The sequence below is a fragment of the Malus sylvestris genome, chromosome 14, assembly GCF_916048215.2.
Source record: "Malus sylvestris chromosome 14, drMalSylv7.2, whole genome shotgun sequence".
NCBI classification, from domain to species: Eukaryota; Viridiplantae; Streptophyta; class Magnoliopsida; order Rosales; family Rosaceae; genus Malus; species Malus sylvestris.
In genome coordinates this window covers 17,346,071-17,367,018 of record NC_062273.1, presented here as the reverse complement: position 1 = coordinate 17,367,018, position 20,948 = coordinate 17,346,071, and the positions used below count along the sequence as shown (strand labels likewise).

Below are 20,948 nucleotides of genomic sequence, written 5' to 3'. Positions count from 1 at the left end.
AGCCCATTCTTGATTCTTCAAAGCATCTTCCACTCAAATTGGTACTTAAATTAACTCCACATTGTTCACCCAAACTTGATGTTCGGGTGAAAGATTTTTACATGACATATAATTGGCTATTGGATACTTCATTTTTCCTTCCGGAGAAAACCTGTCAGGAGGTACACCACAGTTTTGCCTTGGTGGCAACTTATATGTACTTATAACATCATTAGCTACATGAGCATCAATAGTACTTACCTCAGGGATATTTAGAGAAGACGTATTGGACGACGACACTATTGAGCTAAAGAGAGGGGAAGAAGTAGCCTCGGCAGGAGTCTCGGTGGTACTAGTATTAGGTTCGGCGATAACCTACGGTGGAGCTATATATTTGGTAAAAGCTGGCTGAACGCCAGCATATGGACTTTTGGCAACGCCTTACTGTGGAGAACATTATTCTTCGGCAAACAACTACTGAACACTTGCAGTAGTCTCGGTAGGAAGGGATCGAGGCTCTACTGCACAGTTGGCATGGCATTGTCACGGTGCACTCCCCTTGAAGCAATTATCATGTCGTCTTGTACATCCAACCACCCAAAATCACCATCAAGATCACAAATACTAGCATTCTCCCCCTTGTGATTGGAAGGTGATGATGCTGGAGTATAAAAATATTCCGATTCACAAAAAGTAACATCCGTTGTGACATACATGTGTCGGGTTTCAGGGTGGTAGCACTTATAAGTTTTCTGTTGGGATGCAAATCCAATGAAGACACACCAAAGAGCACAGGGATCCAATTTACTATTATGAATCTTGTGAATATGAACATAGGCAACACATCCAAACACCCGAGGAGTAAGAGTGTTGGTAGATACAACAAGAACATGTTCCATCAATACTTGTAGTGGAGTACAGAATTCTACAACCCGTGATGCCATTCAATTAATTACATACATTGCGTATGTGAAGACTTCGGGCAAAAAACGCTTAGGGACGAACATACCAATAAGCAATGCATGAGCATTTTCCAAAATATGACGATTTTTTCCTTCTGCAACCCCATTTTGTTGTCGAGTGTGAGGACAAGTCGTTTCATGGAAGATTCCTTGATCATGGAAAAAAGAAGATAGCTCATAGTTAACATATTCACCTCCATTATCAGAACGAAGAATCTTAATAACAGAGGAATATTGAATAGCAACCATCTGAGAGAAAGACCGAATAATCATACTAACATCACTTTTAGTTTCAACACATTTATCCATGTCATACGAGTGCAATCATCCACAAACGTAACAAACCACTTAACCTCTGAAACGGTACTAATAGGTGAAGGCCCCTAGACATTTGAATGCGAAAGATCAAATGGAAGCAATCTTTTATTCATACTAGGAGAAAATAAAGCACGATGGCTCTTCGCAAGAATACATACTTCACAATGCAAGTCTGATTCTTTTATTTCATGAAATAAACTAGGCAACATACGCCTTAAATAACCAAACGAAGCATGCCCTAACCGATGATGCAACAACCAAACTTCTTGCAGATTACTAGTACGGGTTGCTCGAATTGCATTAGCTCTGCCAGGAACGATGCCATCCACATAATACAACCGCTCTTTCTTAGTGCCACACCCAATTATCTACTTGGTATGAATATCCTAAAGTAAACAAAAAAAAAAAACGAATACATAAGTACAACACAATCCAATTGTTCAGTGACTTAGGGAATAGATAATAAATGATGAGACAATGATCGAACAAGCAAGCAATGGTAAGGAGAGAGGGACAACGTGAGGTCCACAGTGCCTGCCCCAATAACCTCGACATTGGTGCCATTCGCCGTTGCTACACACTTTCGACGAGTTGTTGTCATACACGTAAATAACTTTTTATCAAATGTTATATGATCAATTGCACTAGAGTTTAGAATCCAACCTGTATGATGCTCAGTATCGGAGGCTAAGAGAACACATCCAACAGTACTTGTATTGGACGATGATTCACTGGGATTGGTCATAGTCAACAAAGTTTGACTTGATCTCGTTGAGTGGGCATGGCCTCCTTGTTACTTGGTGTGGCAACAGCTACAGACTCATGGCTCCCACTTGCTCCATTAGCAGCTTGCTCATTTGCACACAATTTTTTCTTCAATTCAGGGAACCATTTAAGAACTCTATGTTTTTTAAAACATGTATCTTTCGTATGACATGTTTGATCGCAAAAAGTACACTTCAAATCATCTTTATTTTCTCGAGTAAATGGGCGAGAATTTGTTGACAACAACGAGCCATAGGACTGGCTAGAAGAAGGTGGCTGTGACACCACAGCCATGGAGGGTGTCGGGGTTCCTCCTTAATTTCCTATGGTACTTCCTCTAATCATAGTAGCATGGCGTTGTGCTTCCCGCCTAACAATAGAAAACACTTCCTCGACGGATGGTAGAGGTTGAGTTCTCAAAATATCACTACAGAATACACTCCATCTTGATTGGTCTTCTTTGATCTAGTTCTTGCCAGACAGCTTTAAGATCGGCATAATATACACCAATAGGCCGCCCTTCTCGTCGAAGTCGGAACGACTTTACCTTCAACTCATAAATCTAAGAGATATCAGACCCATCATAATATGTTCGAGCAACTTCTTCCCACACTTCCTTAGCAGTATGGAGATGGATGAAAAAACCCATGATGGTAAGATCCATGGAATTAATCAACCGCCCTTTCACAATAGCGTTCCTAGTTTCCCATGTTTCATACTTTGCACTTTCTTCCTTGGGTTCCTTGATGCTTCCAGTCACGAACCCCTTTTTTTCCATGTCCAGCAATATGCATCTCTAATACTTTGGACCAAAGGGTATAATTTGATCCATTAAATTTTACGGTACTTGGTATGCTAGAAGCATCACTCTAATTGCAACCGGACTCAAAATTGAGTTGTTGGTCGACCCATGTGATCCACCCTCCAATTTCAGCCATGATCCTTCTTTAACACCTGCCATTGATCACGCATAGTCACAACCACAAAGCACATCAAGCAATACTCCCACAGTTTCGGTTTTGCTACAAAGAATGTAGCAAGAAACATGAATTTGCAAGATTGAATACGCAGCAACAGCAGTAGCACGGTAGAACTTGGTTTTTTTAATTTTTTTATTTTACTGTTTAGAGTTACGGTTAGGCTCATATGCCAAATAGAAATTTACGGCTTAATTTTCATGTATTGCATAATTTTGGTTTATAAGTACATACAGTCCTTGTTCTTTCAGAAAAAAAAAAAAAAAAAAAAACACAAAGAGATATCCTTCCTAATAAAAAACTCTAATATTTATACAATATTTACATTCCTATTTTCCTAAAGATTACCGACGCCAATAATGTGATGTTTAGAAACAGATGGAGAACATTTTCTTTTGCGTCATATTACACGTGAACTATCAATTTGTGTTGGAAATAAACTCTATCACATGGTGGAATTGGATGCCCAGGTGATTGAAATTAGGATCCATGACTATTCTATACTCCCATCTAGAAGGGGCCAGAGGATTGCTGGAGATGCAAATTAATGGACCACCTCCCACCACCACCCCAAGTTGATCGAAGTAGATATGTATTATTTATATGAATAAGGCCATTAAGGTGGAAAGTTTCACGAAAATATAGCTCTAAGTTACCATATATATGTTTGAATTTAATTCAAAGTCCTTGACAACTTTTATATTGTAGAACATGATGCATGAGATTGGGTAATCATGAGCTAAATATTTGATTATTTGGCCATCTGATATGAATTTCACATGGATGAGCTCATGATTGGGATTTTGATATATGGGGCAAAAAACTTGAAAATATTTAGGTGCGCGTACCCTTTGTTTTATACGCAAATTAGATTTAACATGTATTAAAAAAAAATCTTTACTAATTATATGATATATTTCATTAGTTGTATCGAACTATGATTGACAGTTAATGAGAAATGACATTTTGCAGTCAAATGTACATAGAGAAATAACTTGCATGGGTGCATATTCCTTGTTTCTTAACGTGATAGGTTGTGAGGAGATAGGAAGAGAAGGTAACCAATAGGTATGTGCAAGGTTCCCTCACATAATAGGGTTAATATGGATTCAAAGTGATAGATTGTCCTGATGAATACATATTTTTGTTTAATTATGACGTCTCGGGTTCTAACTCTCTTCTATCCTCTTAGTGTAATTTATCCTTCGTGTGAACAACGGAGATATATTTTGAATTTGGACAAAATTAGAATTTATAAATTGATTTACACAAATTTTCAGTTTGGATTCATACAAATAAATGACAAACACACATTATTTTTAGTTTCTTACATACCCATGTTTAATTATGGCAGTTAATTTCATTTACTTGATTCAAGCCAATAATTAGAAAAAAAAAGCGTGAGTTTGAATTTTGTCAGCTTTCTAATCTTATATCTAATCCAACAAATCTATTTTATGACAAAAAAAAAGTGTCACATTACTTTAAAATTTCCGTGTGGATCTCCAAGACAGTGCACCATTCCATATTTCAATATTATATGTACCGGACGAGATTCGTGTTTGAGCCACAACAATATGAATTGAAGAAAACAAGGGTTCTTGTTGGCTTTGAAGACATTACAAAAATATTGGCTCGCCATTTCCAATATGTTTCCATCACCGAAGAACTTGTTAGATCATCAATGCATGTCTTGCCTTGGGTATAAGTATCGGTCAACACAAGTCGATTTCGACATCTATAAGATATCAGAGTTGGAGCGTATTAAACATAAAACCTAAAATTTCGAACGTCAAATTTCTAAGTTTAAATTTCATTTAAATAGTTGTTATTTCTATATTTTTATAACTGAGTTTAGAAACAAAAAATAAAAACCCACCTATGAGTGTCATCCTTGTTACTTTCTTCACAATTACCACCACTATCACTCACCATCATCACTACCACCACCACAACCTATCACCAATTCCTTGAATTTCAGAACTTCAAATCTCGAATAAGATTCAAGTTTGTTCCAACACTAAATTTTAGAGTAGGATTCTCTTCTTTTTTTCTCCCCTCTTCTTTCACTTTCTTAATCGTAACCGTTCAAATAAGATAAAAAAAAAAGGAAGATAAATTTGGAGTGGACAGGCCCGAAAATTTTATGTTAGGAAAAATCATAATTTCCAATCCAACTTAAAACCTAATTTTTATTTTCTTTTCAAATAAAAATAGAAACGCTTTTATCAATGTCAAACCCTCCCTTATCTTTTTTGTTGGGGTAGGGGGAAGAAATAAAATATTATTAAATTCGAATAGATATGTTGGTGGTCAACCCCTTTCACTCACCACTCCGTCCAAACGCCGTTAACACTAAAACGACCCGCCGTTTTCGTTTCCCTGTCCTAAGATCCCAAATCCTCCCAAAACATCGTTGACCCCCAATTGACCGAAAAATGGGTAACAACTGCAGTAGCGGTACTCTCCCCTCCTCCGCCGAAGACCCCGCCGACCACCACCACCGCCCATCAAACGGCGCCGTTCGCATCCTCCCTCCCAATGCCTCCGCCCCATCCAAACCCAAACCCCACACACCCCCAACCACCACCTCCGCTTCCGGCACCGGTCCCATCGGCCGGGTCCTGGGCCGGCCCATGGAAGACGTCCGGTCCTCCTACACCTTCGGCCGTGAGCTCGGCCGCGGCCAATTCGGCGTCACCTACCTCGTCACCGATAAGCAGACAAAGCAGCTGTTCGCCTGCAAATCCATCGCCACCCGCAAGCTCATCAACCACGACGACGTCGAGGATGTCCGCCGCGAGGTCCAGATCATGCACCACCTCACCGGGCACCGCAACATCGTGGAGCTCAAGGGAGCTTACGAGGACCGCCACTCCGTGAACCTGGTCATGGAGCTCTGCGCCGGCGGCGAGCTCTTCGATCGGATCATGGCTAAAGGCCACTACTCCGAGCGAGCTGCGGCCAATCTCTGCCGGCAGATCGTCACCGTGGTTCACTACTGTCACTCGATGGGGGTTATGCATAGGGATTTGAAGCCGGAGAATTTCTTGCTTTTGAGCAAGGACGAGGACTCGCCGCTCAAGGCCACCGATTTCGGGCTCTCGGTGTTCTTTAAGCCAGGTCCGTTCAACTTTGGTGGTGCGAATTTCATGTGTACTTTTGTGCGGGATTTAACATCTCTTGTATAAAACTCCTAAAATCTTGAAAGTCCGAAACAAGCAATGCGTTTGTTTCAACTTGTTTGTTGATTGCATAGTTCGTAAAGCAATCGGTTTCCGTGGAACAGCATTTGCATTTATTTGGTTGAGGAACTTGAGCTGGAGCTGACAAAGATTTTTCCATGTACCCGAAACACGAACTGAAATACCACGTGTCGTAAATCGTAATGGAGAGGAACTATATACTTTTTAGTGTCCCTCCACTTGTACACGTGACGTACCAGCTCGTATTCTGGATACACTAAAAAATCTCACGAAGCTGACAAACTTGTGAAGAAAATACTGGATTAGGAATTTGAAGGGTTTAAGCCCCCTGCTCTTCATGAGTTATATTACTACTTCCGGTTAATTTCTTTCGGGATTGGGCTCGTCCCAAATGCTTATGCGAATATCAAATTATTGTTGGGAGGCAAGCATCTTGTTCTGGTGGTTAGAAAATTACTAGGTACAATTTATTGCTTGCCTTTTCGCTCATTGCACCAAAAAGTGCAAAATCGTACATGCCTACTCTGCTTGTAAATCATGAATAACTAATAAGCATGTTAGGGTTGCCACTTGACCGAGTGTCGTTACTCCTATATCTCTGTATTTTGAATTTGGAAACTTGTTCCTTGCCCTCATATTTTCTGTCATACAAAACTAGGACTTTACAGTTCATTTTCGAGTGCAGGAGATGTATTTAAGGATCTTGTGGGAAGTGCATATTATGTTGCTCCTGAAGTGCTGCGTCGTCGTTATGGAGCTGAGGCTGATATTTGGAGTGCAGGGGTGATACTATACATTCTACTTAGTGGGGTCCCACCATTCTGGGGAGGTATGGCTCTGCTCTTCTTCCTTGAGAGCAACTGAATTTGGAGATTTTTATTTTTTTAACAATTGCCATGGAGTGGTTTCTATTAGTGAGTAGAAATGCGGAAAACTATTACTCATAAAATGGGATTTTCCCATCCATGTATACATTCCTTCATGAATGCGTCACTTGTTTCTCGGCTGATACTATAAAATCTCATGATGGTTTCCTACCTTGATTAGCTTAATTATTTTCATTCAATTCTGATAGGTTGAAGTTTTTTACTTTAATAAACCGAGTAATAAATAATTACTTTTCATCCTCCCTAATAAGCGAATTGACTGGAAGTCTGCATTAAGTCAACACTCAGAAGCAGCAAGAATTTTAGGATATTACCCATTTTTAGTTTATCATGTTGGTACAAGTTGCCACTTAAAGCGGTCATCAGTTCCACTTTTCTAAGTTTTATTTCATGCGCAGAGAATGAACAAGGTATCTTTGATGCTATCCTTCGGGGACATCTTGACTTTGTGTCTGATCCTTGGCCTTCCATTTCCAGCAGTGCCAAAGATCTTGTGAAGAAAATGCTCCGAGCTGATCCTAAGGAACGACTTACAGCAGCTGACGTCCTGAGTAAGTTTCACAGTGACATATTTCGTAGACATGGAATAAGTTTCACAGTGACATATTTCGTAGACATGGAATACTTTAAAATATTGCATTTTTTTTCATTTATTGTTTTACTGTTTCTATAACTCTTGATGATTCACTCTCCCATGCCTTTCCCTCTCGCTACCCTACCTACCCTCCTCCCCAAAACCAAAAAAGTATAAAAATGGAATGGTTGAGAACTTTTGTGCCTACTTTTCTCTTTGAAGAAGTGGGCGTTATTTTGGATAACTTGTAGTTGTGATCATGCTCTAGGAATCATATGATATCATCTCCTTGTTGGCATCATATTAACAAATTAAAGGATGAAGATGCTCCTGGTCACAATTCATCTGGCTAGCCATATGGTTCATCAGAAGTAGTGGAGGATCAAGAGAACAGTACGAAGAAGCTCAATGGATACAGTGTTGGGTAATTAATAATTATTCTGAGTAGTTAGGTGTAGTATCATTATTATATTTGCTAGCTATCTCGGTTCCCTCTGTAGTTTGACTTATTATGTTTGCTTGTTCCTGCTATTAGATTTTCATGCTTCCTGTGTTAAACATTCTCCATGCATTGATGCTTTTTCTTAGTCTTTATTGCATCTGGCTTGAAATATTCTACAGTTTCTGAACTGCTCAAAACACTATGCAGGTCATCCATGGATGCGGGAAGATGGTGATGCATCTGATAAACCTCTTGATAGTGCTGTTCTATCTAGAATGAAACAGTTCAGGGCAATGAACAAACTCAAGAAAGTAGCATTGAAGGTGAGAGTATCTTTTGTCAACCTCATTAGCATCCTCTTCATGCACTGAAATGAGGCTGGTGGAAATGAATCCTAGGGCTCGGGCATGGTGCTGGTCCAGCCAATATCATGAGACAGAAATGTGTCAGTATTGTCAAGCTTGTTTCTTGACCAAATATTGAATAAAGTTGTGCTTTATTTCTTTCTTGCAGGTAATTGCAGAAAATCTTTCTGAAGAAGAAATCATAGGCTTGAAGGAAATGTTCAAATCCATGGACACAGATAACAGTGGAACAATTACATATGAAGAGTTAAAAGCTGGCCTTCCGAAAATGGGTACCAAGCTCTCTGAGTCTGAAGTGAGACAGTTGATGGAAGCGGTAATATCTCCAGTCTTCTTACTCTTAGTCCAACATGAGCTTCACGATTCCAGTGTGTTTGGTAATTTTTTTAGTTAATAGAGAAGAGAAAGAAAAGATATGAGAAACAAAAAAAAGAAGAGAAGAGACTTTGGATTTCTCTTAATCGTGCTGAATAGTTACTGAGAAAAGTTGTGAGGAAACATTAGTTGACATTTTAGTAGTTAAAAATAATGCGAATATCATTTCCCCCTCCAATCTCTCCATTTTTTAAGGAAAGTGAGTGAGGAGAGGAAATACCACTTCAAAATTATTTTTGAAACATCATTTCTCTTCACATTTACTCATCCATTTCTTTACTTTTAAACAAACTGTTGTTCCAAACTTCCTGCTGCAGTCTTTGTTAACCTATAATCAGCTCAGTCTACATCGTTTAGCTGCATGGCTTGTTAAGATACTTGATATGTTATTCTTCAATTGGATGATCAGTTCCCTAATCCTAGATGGTTGAAAATTTCTGGTTTCATTTTCAGGCTGATGTCGATGGAAATGGAACAATTGACTACATCGAGTTTATAACAGCTACCATGCACATGAATAGAATGGAAAGAGAGGATCATTTATACAAAGCCTTTGAATATTTTGACGAAGACAAGAGCGGGTAACAGTTTACTTCATTGTCAGTAACATAGTTATAGCTGTGTTTTTCTGTTCTCAATTTATGTCAAACTATCACGATTTAAAAATATGTTTTGACCTCTTCTCATTTTAGGTACATCACGGTGGAAGAGTTGGAGCAAGCGCTTAAGAAGTATAATATGGGTGATGAGAAAACAATCAAGGAAATCATTGCAGAAGTTGACACAGATTGTGTACGTACCTTATCTATCTTCGTAACTTATATATATATATAGATACGTATTTTCTTCTCTCTCTCTCTCTCTCTCTCTCTCTCTATCTATCTGTCTATCTATCTATGTTTGTGTGTGTGTGTGTGTGTGCAATTTTGATATCACTATTTTCCTCCTATTTACCATACATGGGAGATTAACAATTACATCAAGGAACATATTGAATATCATGTCGAGCAGAAGACTTTGCTTGCACTGTTGATTTTGGCCTCAAAATTGTTGTTGATACCTGACACCAAAACTGTAATGGCATTATAAGGGGACAGGGCGATAAGATAATTCCCGTGTTCTATACCAAAACATGTGAATTTTAATGGAAAAAAAAAAAAAAGAAATCCTGTCACTGGCTGCACCTTATCATCTCATAGTGACACCATTGCACTGTACGTACGAACAAGGCGATAGACTAGTACCAGCTTGTTCTTGTTTATATATTATGAGTTTTTGAAGCCCTGATTTCTGCCGCAGTTAACGAATTCCGAAATTATTTGCAGGATGGAAGGATTAACTATGATGAGTTTGCAGCCATGATGAGGAAAGGCAATCCTGAGTTGGTCACAAATAGAAGAAGAAAATAAATTGAAGACAGTTTGTATGTTCTGGGCTGCCTTAACCAGGTTTCTTAATTTTACGGGTTCCTGTTACCCCTTTAGATATAATATATAACTTACAAACCCAATTTAGCTGGTTAGCAAGTCCTTGGCCTGCCCTTCAGCGGGAGAGTTGACCTCGATTACGTTAGTTTGCAGGATAATACTACTGCTGTTTGTAGGGGGGGGCCGCGACTAATCCAGAGACTTGCCTTGGCGCCCATCTAGACCCGCCCAGGCACCCGCCAGGCTAGGTGGCCTTTTTTTTTTTTTTTTTTTTCTGGGGGTATCATTCTATTTAGCATAAGCGGGTTCTCTAACCCCAACTCCCACATGTTAAAGAAAACAAATTGAATAAAGTTATGTTATCCCCCCTATTTTTTTCATCTATTTCGCAATTTTTACCTTGTAACTGAAAATGTTGGTTGGCTCTTGAACCAGACTATGAGTAAGGCAGTATCAAAAGCTGGAGAAGCTAGAAATGTAATGATTTGGATTTGGATTTTGCCTAGATTATTTTATTTGGTTCATGACCGGTTCAAGCAATTCAAGGTTTAGCAACTCCAATTGGATAACAAGTAGTATCTTAAAGAAAGAAATGCAAAACCAGCTAGGGCTTGAGCGGATTGAGCATGTGACTGATGAACAGAAGTGGCGTTTACACTTGTTATGTTATTTTTGTTACGATGAGAGGCGAAGTTGAGAGGGGGAAGAGAGGTTTGTTGAAGAAGGAAGACAATGGCTTTGGTTCAGCCAATCTAAACCCTAAAACACCCATTGTTGCATAACTTTCGTTATGATGTAACCCTTTTAATATAGCAGAAGCCTCTCTTTCGTTACTTGCCAAACAAGGATGCTTAATTAATTTGGTGCCAAAAGTGTTATTTCGTAAATAACAAAGGACGATTCTGCAAATAAACCTTTAGCACCCCACAGACTTTTTGGGGGGCCCACTCAAACATAAAAACTGAAAACACCGAGAAAATCCCGGCGGCGAAGGGGACCCCGCCAGATTTAGATCTCCGTTACAACGTTCGACTCTTTTGAATTCGATCCATTTCATCTTTTAATTTTTCTACATTTTTTAAAATTTTTTTCGATTCTCTCGTCATTTTCTTGAAGTTCAAGCGAGCAGGAGGATGCAGAGCGGATTGTCGAGGTCCATCCCCGGCTGGCCACGGTAAAAACCTCACTTTTCTGTTTGTTTCTCGAGAAAATTCACCCAGAAAATGCAAGAAAATTCCGTGTAATCCAACCCATTCCTTAGTTTATGCGAAATTCCTGATTTCGTCACGCTTCATTAAATTCCTCATTAATTTAGTTCAGTTGGACTGAAATTGTAAGCAAAGGACAGAAAGGGGATACGAAATTTAGTGTTCGAATAGAGAAATTGATTGTGTGCATTGCTAGAATTGTGTTTAATTAGTTAAATGTTTTATGTTTAGCTTTAAAGATTGAAAATTTATGCACTGTGTGTTGTTTAAACAGGTTAACAGAAGAGGTCAATGTAGGCAAAATGCCCTTTTCGTGTATAGGAGTTCCGGTTTTCTTTTCGGTGTTTTGAGCATTCCCCCTCTTTATGTTTGTAAAATTACCTTTTCGGGAGGGTTGCTCAATTACCAAACCGAGGATACGATATTTGGGGTGTTTACAGTTATCTTTTGGACTCTTCCTCTTATTTCGGTGCTAAAATGTGTCATCGTCATGTTGAGCAGCAACGACAATGGTTAAGGTAATAGGTGATTACACTTGTCCTCACTGATGTTGTGAACCATTTTGCTTGTTTTGTGGATTTAAGGTTGTATTGGTTGGGTCATTTGCAGGCGGCGTTATTGCATTATAGGCCCTCCTTTGCAGAAATGCGAAATTCTGTTTGCTGCCTAATTATCAGGCATCTGATGAGGAGATCTCTACGTATCACTAGCCCCGTTGTTCCAATACAAACAGGCCCACTTCCCCATTGAAAAGGTTTATTGAGAGACATAAAATTGCAAAAACCTGTCTACTTCTTATAGTTTTATGTGGAGCTTCTTTGGTGATTTGTGTCGCCTGCGGTATCGGGCGAATTTTCTTTGTTTGACGAACATCTTTGATCCTTTCAAATATTCCATATATTTCAATGGGACTTGGAACGATTGATTTTGTAGGTTCGTACATGGTTCTGTGTGCCATTTGTTCTCTCTTTAACAACCTGTGCTAACAAGTGTCCGTTCATTTGCAGTCTTTGCATCTGTTGAAGGGCTAAATTCCAAGAAATGGATTTTCATAATGGTGAGTTCTTTCCACATGAAATTTTTTCGTCACTCAGTAAAATTTATCTCATGCCATTTTAGCTGCTAACACTTCTACACAACCCAGGTGTGGTGGTTCTTGTTGCCTGTATTTTATTGGTTGCCCTTTTTATTTTGCAACACCATGGCATCCACAAGTTGGCCTTCATATTCACTCCAGTTATGATCCTTTGGCTACTGTTAATTGCTGCTGTTGGAATCTACAATATCATTGAGTGGAATCCAAGAGTATATCAGGCTCTTTCTCCATATTATATTTACAGAGTCTTCCAGACGACAGGAAAAGATGGCTGGCTTTCTCTTGGAGGAATTCTTTTATGTGTGAGTGGTAAGTAGAGTACTTGCATTTTTTTCTCCATTAGCTTTTGCTTCTCATGATCGTGCAATGTTTGTTGATTCCAGGAACTGAAGCCATGTTTGCGGATCTTGGCCAAATTATGTCTTTCTGTTGGTGCTACACTCTGGGTTGACCATGAAGTAGCGATGAAAAATAATACCATTGTTCGTTTTCAATTGTTTTCAACTTTTTGCAACCCAGGGTTGATTGCTTTGGGATTCACCATCATGGTTTGAAAAAACAGGTTTTAACATTACTGGACAGAAATACGTTTGCCATTATAAGTGAAACTTATGTAGGGATGTGTAGTTATTTTTAGACGTTGCATGAGCGGTAGGTCTCGGGTTCGAGACTTGGGAGCAGCCTCTCCATAAATGGAGGTAAGGCTAGCCGACATTCACCTCTCCCAGACCCTGCGTAAAGCGGGAGCCTTGTGCACTGGGTACGACCTTTATATTCTGCATGTGTTTCGAAATGAAATAGAACTATGAAACTTGTTTTTTGGAGAAATATACACTGGTATAGGCTTGGTCTAACCTACATGGAGATTGATATGTCGGGAGAAAAGCACTCGTGGTTTGATCGTAATAATCACAATTCGTCTAGCTTTTTTTTTTTTTTTTTTTTTCTCGTTCTGAAGAGCAGCCATAACCGGCAAGAGTATCTCTAAGTTCTGTACCTCTCATTTCTGATTGTTGTCCAATGAATTGTTATTCAAACAACTTCTGAAATCTGAAAATTTTGTTTTATACTTTAAAGAATGTGACACCTTCACCATTATGTATAGTCAAATAGTGTTGTTTCATGATCTGATTGAACCCGTTCGTACTTGAAAAGTGAATCTTATGTTTGAATTTTACCCTGCTGGCTTCACCTTACTCCACTAGTTCTGTGTCATGCTTCTGATTATTGTAGCTTAGATCAGCAGTTCTAGGTGGCAAGGGGAAAACTAACATGTGTTGCTGTGCGCAGGTTGCATATTCTTTGGTGATTTACCCTTGCCTAATACTTCAATACATGGGACAAGCTGCGTTTCTTTTGAGAAATCTATCTGCAGTATCTATGAGCTTTTTCTCCTCTGTTCCAATTAAGCTTCTAGAAATTCAAAGCCAACTTGCTGTCTGGATGATTATATTGATTCGGGGATGCACTGGCGTCCATAGTTTACAGCTTGCAGCTCCCATTAAGAGTTGCTATTATTTGTCCTAAAGAATGCTCATATCTTTTCTGTAGCTCCCTTATTGTGGCCAGTACTTGTGGTTGCACCTTTGGCCGCCATTGTTGCCAGTCAACCTGTTATCTCTTCCACATTCTCAGTTGTCAAGTAATGCAATGCCATATGATGTTTCCCTAGCATCAAGGTTGTAGTCAAGGTTGTACATACAAAGAGATGGATACCTGGCCAGATATACATCCCTGAGTTGAGTTGGTTTCTTCATGATCCTCAGTTTGGCTGTCACAATTGGTTTTCGAGACACAATTCGTATAGCAAATGCTTATGGTATGTTAGCTTTGCTCAGAAAAAAAAAAATTATAAGATATTGTTGTTCTCCTTATTGACGAGCATGTCTGCAAAGTAGATATAAATTCATGATAGAAGTGTTTTACTGTCTGAACCATATATGTTCCATTGCTAAAGTACGAGGACTCATAATTTTTGTCAAGTGATGTCAAAATAATAGTAAATTTTGTTCAAGTGATAGTCAAAATAATATAGCCGACCCCACTTAGTGGGAAAAGGCTTTGTTGTTGTTGATAGTCAAAATAATATGTCATGTTTATTCTTTATTTTTGTAAATGAAAGCTTATCCTGCCTTTCTAATATCAGGCATTGCATTTTTGGCTGTTACAGTCATAACGACGTGGCTGGCATCGCTTGTCATCAACCTTGTTTGGCATCAGGGTTTCATGCTGTCCCTTTTTATTTCGTGAACTTTTCGGTTCAGTTGAAGCCGTCTACCTTTCATCTTTGTGTGTGAGAATCCTCAAAGGTACATGGCTTCCCCTAGTTTAAGTCTGCAGTCGTCGTGGTAGTTATGTATCACTGGCAATATGGCACGCAGAAGAAGTATTTGTATGACTTGCATAACGAGGTTTCAATGCTCACGCTGGGTCCCAGTCTTGGCATTGTTAGGGTCTCTAGAATCAGCCTCATCTACACTGAGTTGTCTACCGGAGTCCCAGAATCATTTACTCATTTCTTAACCAACCTACTGGCGCTTTTACCAAGTGATTGCCTTCGTTTGCGGTAAAACTGTTCCTGTTCCTTATGTTCCCCAGAAAGAAAGGTATCTTGTTGGTCGTATTGGACCCAAATCTTATGGGATGTATCGCTGTATGGCAGTTGTAAAGACATATGGGAAGTTTGGCACGGTGTTGGTTATGGCACAAACATCTGGCCTTGGAGAGAGCAGCTGTTCAAGTTCTGCAGCCATTGTGAGCAGCGCCAAGTGTCCTGCGCTGCAGAACTTGCAGGCCATCTATGAGCAAGAAGCGCTAAAGCTCAACTACTGGAGGCAGGGTTGGTATGGATTGCTGGATGCAAAATGCAAGGACTCCCTTCTAAAGGAACAGCTCCAGGAACTGGTGGAAGCAAAGCATGCCGGGTAGCATATGTAATAGGTCACGCATACTTAAAAGGCGAAATGGAACTCATTCATAATGCATAGGACTGCAATTGCGGTTCAAACGTGGCCTACAATAGATCATCTGAAAAAAGGAGAAAAACGAGAGTCAAACTCTTATCAAGAAAGCAGGACATCATTTATTTGAAATTTTTGACAGTAGACAGAGAGGAATTGTGGTAGATAAGACAAGCCAAAGGGTCCAAATCAAATCAAAGCACCCTTGTTTTAGGGTAAGCAAAAGCAACCAGAAAAAGTCCACAAATTCATACTTCCTAATCCCATATTTTATTTCCAGCTTAATCTTTTAGCAATCCAGCAATCAATCCATCCAGCAATCCAGCAATCAAACCATCCAGTCTGGAAATGAAAAGACCAATCCAGTCCAATTATCAAATTTGTCATAATTTTAAGGGAACTTTAACGAAAAGCACCAGGTACTGTTCACTTTAACAAAAAACCACATTTTTACACTAAAAAGTCAATCCTGGTACTATTCACTTTACCCTTTATTTTGTCCTTATCATTAAAACTCAAAGTTTTCAAGCCCTTTTCATTAGTTTTCCTTAATTTTAATCCTTCTATAAGATAATTTTTTAATTTAATTTTATGAACAGGTTGGCAAAATGCAGTTTATTTATTTATTTATTTTAGCAAAATGAATACTACTCATTTTTTTACCAATAAGATATTACCAACAACTTGTAATAAATCCCATTTCCTCAATTCCGACCAGAATCGAACTTAACACTTGTCACTTACAATTAAAAATAAATACTATTAGATCGTAGTACTAAATAGCGACAAATGCAGTTTTTAACAAATAAGATATCACCAACAACTTGTAATAAATCCCATTTCCTCAATTCCGACGAGAATCGAACTTAACACTTATCACTTACAATTAAAAATAAATACTATTAGATAGTAGTACTAAATAACGACAAATGCAGTTTTTAATAAATAAGATATTAAGATATTACCAACAACTTGTAATAAATCCGATTTCCTCAATCCGCAGAATCTCAGGGAATTGGAAAACCACTCTTATCCCTGTATCCAAACACACCCCAAACCCATAAATTACACGCTCAGCAGCCAGCCGGGCAGTACCAAATTCCTAACTTTCTTTCTCTCTCTCTCTCTCCTCAAATTCTTTCCTAGAGAGAGAAACCCCATTTCCCCTTGTCTCTTTTCTGGGAATCTGGGAATCTGGGAATTGGATTAGGCAAAACTCCTCCATCCCAGCTGCCAAACAAACGGAAATTCAAATCCCCAAACAAACAAACCACCTCGCAATCCAGTCTGATATGCAAACGGTATCCGGAGCTCTGAACAACTCGCTCACAACATGTTGAGCTCCACTTGCTCACACTCCCTTATCCGCCGCCCTTTCCTCCATTCCTCCGCCCCCGGAGCTAGGCTTCCGACCCGACCCGGAGCTTTGCATCCAATTTCCCGGAGTTTTAGGATCTTCGAATCTCAATCCAGACCCTCCAATACGGTAGCCACTTTTGGATTTCCTGTTTCGTGTTGATAGTTTACACCTTGTTCAGTGTTTGGTTGCCGAGAAAATGCACGAAAAATGGACAAATTTTGGTCCTTTTTCCTGTTGACTATTTAATTGAGCTGTACGATTGTTCATAGAAGTAATTGTTAGAACAAACGCATGAAAAATTGAAAATTTAATTCCATGTTATACCGTTAAATTTGTATTTGGAAGTTTAAATATCCGGGTTATTTTTCTGCAGAGGTGGACTAGAATTTCATGCTTTAGGCAAGAGGAGTTCTCTTCAGATACACCGAAATCGGAATATATTGAACACTTGGTGCCCGAGGAAGTTGTCAAGTCCGAGTTTGATGATTCTAAGGTGGTTAAAAGGGATTGGGGAGTAGCTCTTCGAGAGGTCATATTTCTTTCTTTGTTCCGGTTACAAAGTCATATTTGCTTTATTGCTTATTCATTCAGAATCTCGGGTTGTTCGTGTAGTATGTAAAGCAACTGGATGGTGAATAGCTTATAGAACACGTTGATTTCGTTCGATAATATTATTGAAATTATTAGGGCTTACCAGTTAGGTTGAAGTTTAGTTTCTGACATGTTGGCGAACTGCCTTGTTGATCCATCTACATAAGGTACTAGTGTTATATCAAAGCATAAGCTATCAAGGTTGTAGTGTTCAATATTATTGCAATATTCGCCACATCACTTAGAAGGAGTTCTTTAACTTTCACACTTGCAGTTGAATTATACTAAGATACTAAGGTGACTGACGAAGTTTATGCACTTTGAGTTTATGGTTGTTTAATGGAAATATTAGGCAGTAACAACCCGCAGTAGCCGTTTCTAAAACGAGGATAAATTGTATAATTCTTCAGGTATGTTAGTTTTGGTGAGCGAATTGCCTTGTGGGCCTTGTGAGCGAAACACCTAAGGTAGGTTGATTGTATGGAACACATGTCCATAAGGACTGGAACTAATAATAGGGTATATGATTAGGACAGCAGATTATCTTACATTCGCTTTGCAGTTATGCTTCAATGGTTGTCAAGAAAATTGAAGTGAAAAAACTAATATGTTGATTCCAATTTCCTCGTTGCTTAGCCGATATAGTGAAATAAATGATATATGCACGCACACGCACAAGAATGGAATGTTATAAATGTGGCAGGAAATATCCTGTAACCACTTTTATCACTTTGATCTGGAAAACATATCCAAGGCATCAAGGTTCTCATTTCTTCTTTTCTGGGGGTTTATATCTCAGGCTGCAGATGCAGTGTCTAGGGCAATTGGGAGTCGTTGGAGTGTGCCTTGGTCAGCAGAGACCATATTGCAGGTAAGTGTTTAATTTATGTATTGTAAAACTTCAAATCGAATGCAACTAGGCAATAGTCATGGATTCCAAGCTGTCACATCCATCGTCTACTTTAAAGGATAAGTTTTTACGGAGGAATAAAAAAAAGAAATATTATGAAGATAAGGTGTCTAATAACTAGGATTTATAAAGAAAGAGACTGTTGCCCTTTGTTATTGGCAAAGTTGATATGACATATACATGATGCAGGTCATGCTACTATGGGTTGCTGCTTTTTGCTTCATAGGTTCTTGGATGGTTCCATTTGCAGCTCACATGGCAGGTTTCAGCAGGGAATCATTAACAAATAGAGGACAAGCCTTATTTAGCCTGGTAACTGATGTAACTGAAGGTCTTGTTGGAATTACGATAATTTGTCGCTGCTTATCTCGTTTTCGCCCTCTTCCTCCGGATTGGTTTAAATTTAGCTTGAAAGGGACATGGCAGTTGGATGTTGCTCTTGGATGCCTTATGTTTCCCCTGGTCAATCGGCTCTCACAGTTGAACCTTAGTCTGCTCCCTCTTTTGCCGTCCACCCCTGTCACAATATCAAGTGTTGAGCAAGCAATTATGGCACGTGATCCAGTGGCAATGGCAATGTATGCAGTGGTAGTTTCAGTGTGTGCTCCCATGTGGGAGGAGATACTCTTCAGGGGTTTCTTGCTGCCTTCCTTAACCAAGTACATGCCTGTATGGTCTGCAGTATTGGTGAGCTCGGTTGTATTTGCTTTAGCACATTGGAATGTACAGAGGATTCTACCACTTATTTTCCTTGGGGTGGTGATGGGCGTTGTATTCGCACGGTCAAGGAATCTATTACCATCGATGCTCTTGCACAGTCTTTGGAATGGCTTCGTATTTTTAGATTTAATGAAATAATCACAAGAAATGTACTTTGGGAGTCATTCATCGGTGGCCAATCCCATTTTAACAGAAGCATCCATCCAGATCTGTGGTTTGCATTCCCTTGGGAGATTAGAGGCTACAAGACTAGCTGCTTGCTTTCTTTAAGCGATGATGTTGATTAAGAAAATTTCAGCAGAATGCAGTTGAAGTCCACTAAATTAACGTAGTTACGTCGCAGAGGTTGACCATCGAATTCAAGTCCGTCCAACGTTGAGAAGGTCAGCATTATACCTTGTTCATATTTAAGATGTATAACCAAGGGGAAAAGAAAGAAAGAAAGAAGATGTTCCAAGACAGCAAGCAAAGCAAAGCAGGCTCTTGTAGTTTCGTTGGATTGTTTTGTCTGATTTTTTATGTCTTCTTATTTTTAATTTCTCTTCCCCACTGGCCTGTAGATTAGACACTATTGATTTATAAAGAAACTATCTAACCCCCCATTCTTTGTCTGTGTATTATGTAGCATCGATATCTATATCTATATCGCTACAATCTACAATACCAAGTTGTATTCTTTGGGACGTGAAATGAACGGGATGAGATTTAAAGCTACGGTATTGGAGTCACAGTTCGACAATATACATGTCATGCCCAATGGTATAAAATATATAATACTAGGACTTCTTATATAGAGCATAAACAAGAAGGGTGTTGGAAAGTTCACCCAAAAACTAGGATATTAGAAAACTACACAGAACAAAATGAAAGAGAGGAGGTGGCATGTGAAAGATGTGAGTTGGAAATGAGGTAGGATCAATAAAATTAAAAATAATATTAAAAGAAGAAAAGTTTCAAAGTTGTTTGATTTTTCGTTTCATATTTAGAAGAAGTTTAAGTAAGTCTATCAAAACATTAATGCAAAGTCAGGATGGCCGAGTGGTCTAAGGCGCCAGACTCAAGTTCTGGTCCTCTAACGAGGGCGTGGGTTCAAATCCCACTTCTGACATTTATTTTATCCTCTTTTTCTTTACCGAAAGCCACCATCTCCAATGGGAGATGCCATTATAATTGGATTTTGATAACGGTTTCTGAAATTGACCAACCTTCACCAAGATGATTCATAAAAATGAAAAATCGATCAATGTAATCTTCTTTACCATAAAACCCAAGTTTTAGAATTTAGCAACCAAATACTCTTCACATGATGGGTCAATCTTCCACTCTTACTACACCGCAACCCTATCTTGGTCCGTCAAAATTTATTTGGGTATCGGTCATTCAATGAATGTTCTTCACACTAGTACAATTCTTATAACTCTAGGTCCCACTAAATTCCATATCCGCAATATTTTTCTAATTTTTGAATTCTGCAAAATTCTTCTTTTAGTTGCTTGTTTTCCAAAAAATAAAAATAAAAATTCTACTTTTGTTTTATTTTTGACCTAACTTCTATCTATCTATGACTTACGCACTGGTTTCTACCATTTTCAGGGCCATGTAAGGATGAGCTTTACCCTCTAGCATTGTCGTCTTCAATCTCCAGTGTTTTCCACGCTTTAGCAGCTATCTCTTCATACACATGGCACCAAAGACTTGGTCATCCTTCAGAGCAACTCCAGCGGGGGAGGTTGCTCGGGGGACAGGCCAGCAAACAGGGCCAAATTGCTGGAGGGGATAGGGTCCAGCGTATGGGAGCCCAAGGGACAGACGAGGCCCGAGCAACA

At 39.1% G+C, this 20,948-nt stretch overlaps 2 protein-coding genes, 1 non-coding gene and 1 pseudogene across 7 annotated transcripts; all 4 read left to right on the top strand.

Annotated features, from left to right (window-relative positions):
* The first annotated feature begins 5,345 nt into the window (after nucleotides 1-5,345).
* Nucleotides 5,346-10,817, top strand: LOC126599917 (calcium-dependent protein kinase 1-like). 5 transcript variants are annotated; one of them, XM_050266391.1, is made up of 9 exons: nucleotides 5,346-6,124; nucleotides 6,893-7,036; nucleotides 7,493-7,645; nucleotides 8,318-8,433; nucleotides 8,624-8,791; nucleotides 9,304-9,431; nucleotides 9,543-9,642; nucleotides 10,176-10,273; nucleotides 10,431-10,817. In XM_050266391.1, exons 1-8 carry the CDS (start codon nucleotides 5,440-5,442, stop codon nucleotides 10,257-10,259), a joined length of 1,578 nt encoding a protein of 525 aa, XP_050122348.1. In that variant the 5' UTR covers nucleotides 5,346-5,439; the 3' UTR covers nucleotides 10,260-10,273; nucleotides 10,431-10,817. The 5 variants fall into 5 exon arrangements, with proteins under 5 accessions (XP_050122348.1, XP_050122347.1, XP_050122345.1 ...); XM_050266390.1 differs by having other exon boundaries at nucleotides 10,424-10,817; XM_050266388.1 differs by having other exon boundaries at nucleotides 10,176-10,298.
* Nucleotides 10,818-11,994: 1,177 nt separating this feature from the next.
* LOC126599067 (potassium transporter 3-like) lies at nucleotides 11,995-15,671 on the top strand (annotated as a pseudogene).
* A 929-nt stretch (nucleotides 15,672-16,600) lies between these two features.
* On the top strand, nucleotides 16,601-19,836 carry LOC126600504 (uncharacterized). The gene is made up of 4 exons (XM_050267075.1): nucleotides 16,601-17,027; nucleotides 17,275-17,430; nucleotides 18,292-18,363; nucleotides 18,592-19,836. The coding sequence occupies exons 1-4, from the start codon at nucleotides 16,875-16,877 to the stop codon at nucleotides 19,258-19,260; spliced, it is 1,050 nt and encodes a 349-aa protein (XP_050123032.1). The 5' UTR covers nucleotides 16,601-16,874; the 3' UTR covers nucleotides 19,261-19,836.
* A 310-nt stretch (nucleotides 19,837-20,146) lies between these two features.
* On the top strand, nucleotides 20,147-20,230 carry TRNAL-CAA (transfer RNA leucine (anticodon CAA)). Its single transcript has one exon. It is a non-coding gene; the product is annotated as a tRNA-Leu (tRNA).
* The last annotated feature ends 718 nt before the right edge of the window (nucleotides 20,231-20,948 follow it).

Excerpts from the sequence above, each read along its gene's own strand:
- LOC126600504 (XM_050267075.1), top strand. The coding sequence starts at position 16,875 with ATGTTGAGCTCCACTTGCTCACACTCCCTTATCCGCCGCCCTTTCCTC. Across the intron at positions 17,028-17,274 it reads AATCCAGACCCTCCAATACG|AGGTGGACTAGAATTTCATG; the intron begins GTAGCCACTTTT and ends ATTTTTCTGCAG. Across the intron at positions 17,431-18,291 it reads GGGGAGTAGCTCTTCGAGAG|GCTGCAGATGCAGTGTCTAG; the intron begins GTCATATTTCTT and ends TTTATATCTCAG.
- LOC126599917 (XM_050266391.1), top strand. The coding sequence starts at position 5,440 with ATGGGTAACAACTGCAGTAGCGGTACTCTCCCCTCCTCCGCCGAAGAC. Across the intron at positions 6,125-6,892 it reads CTCGGTGTTCTTTAAGCCAG|GAGATGTATTTAAGGATCTT; the intron begins GTCCGTTCAACT and ends TTTCGAGTGCAG. Across the intron at positions 9,643-10,175 it reads CAGAAGTTGACACAGATTGT|GATGGAAGGATTAACTATGA; the intron begins GTACGTACCTTA and ends AATTATTTGCAG.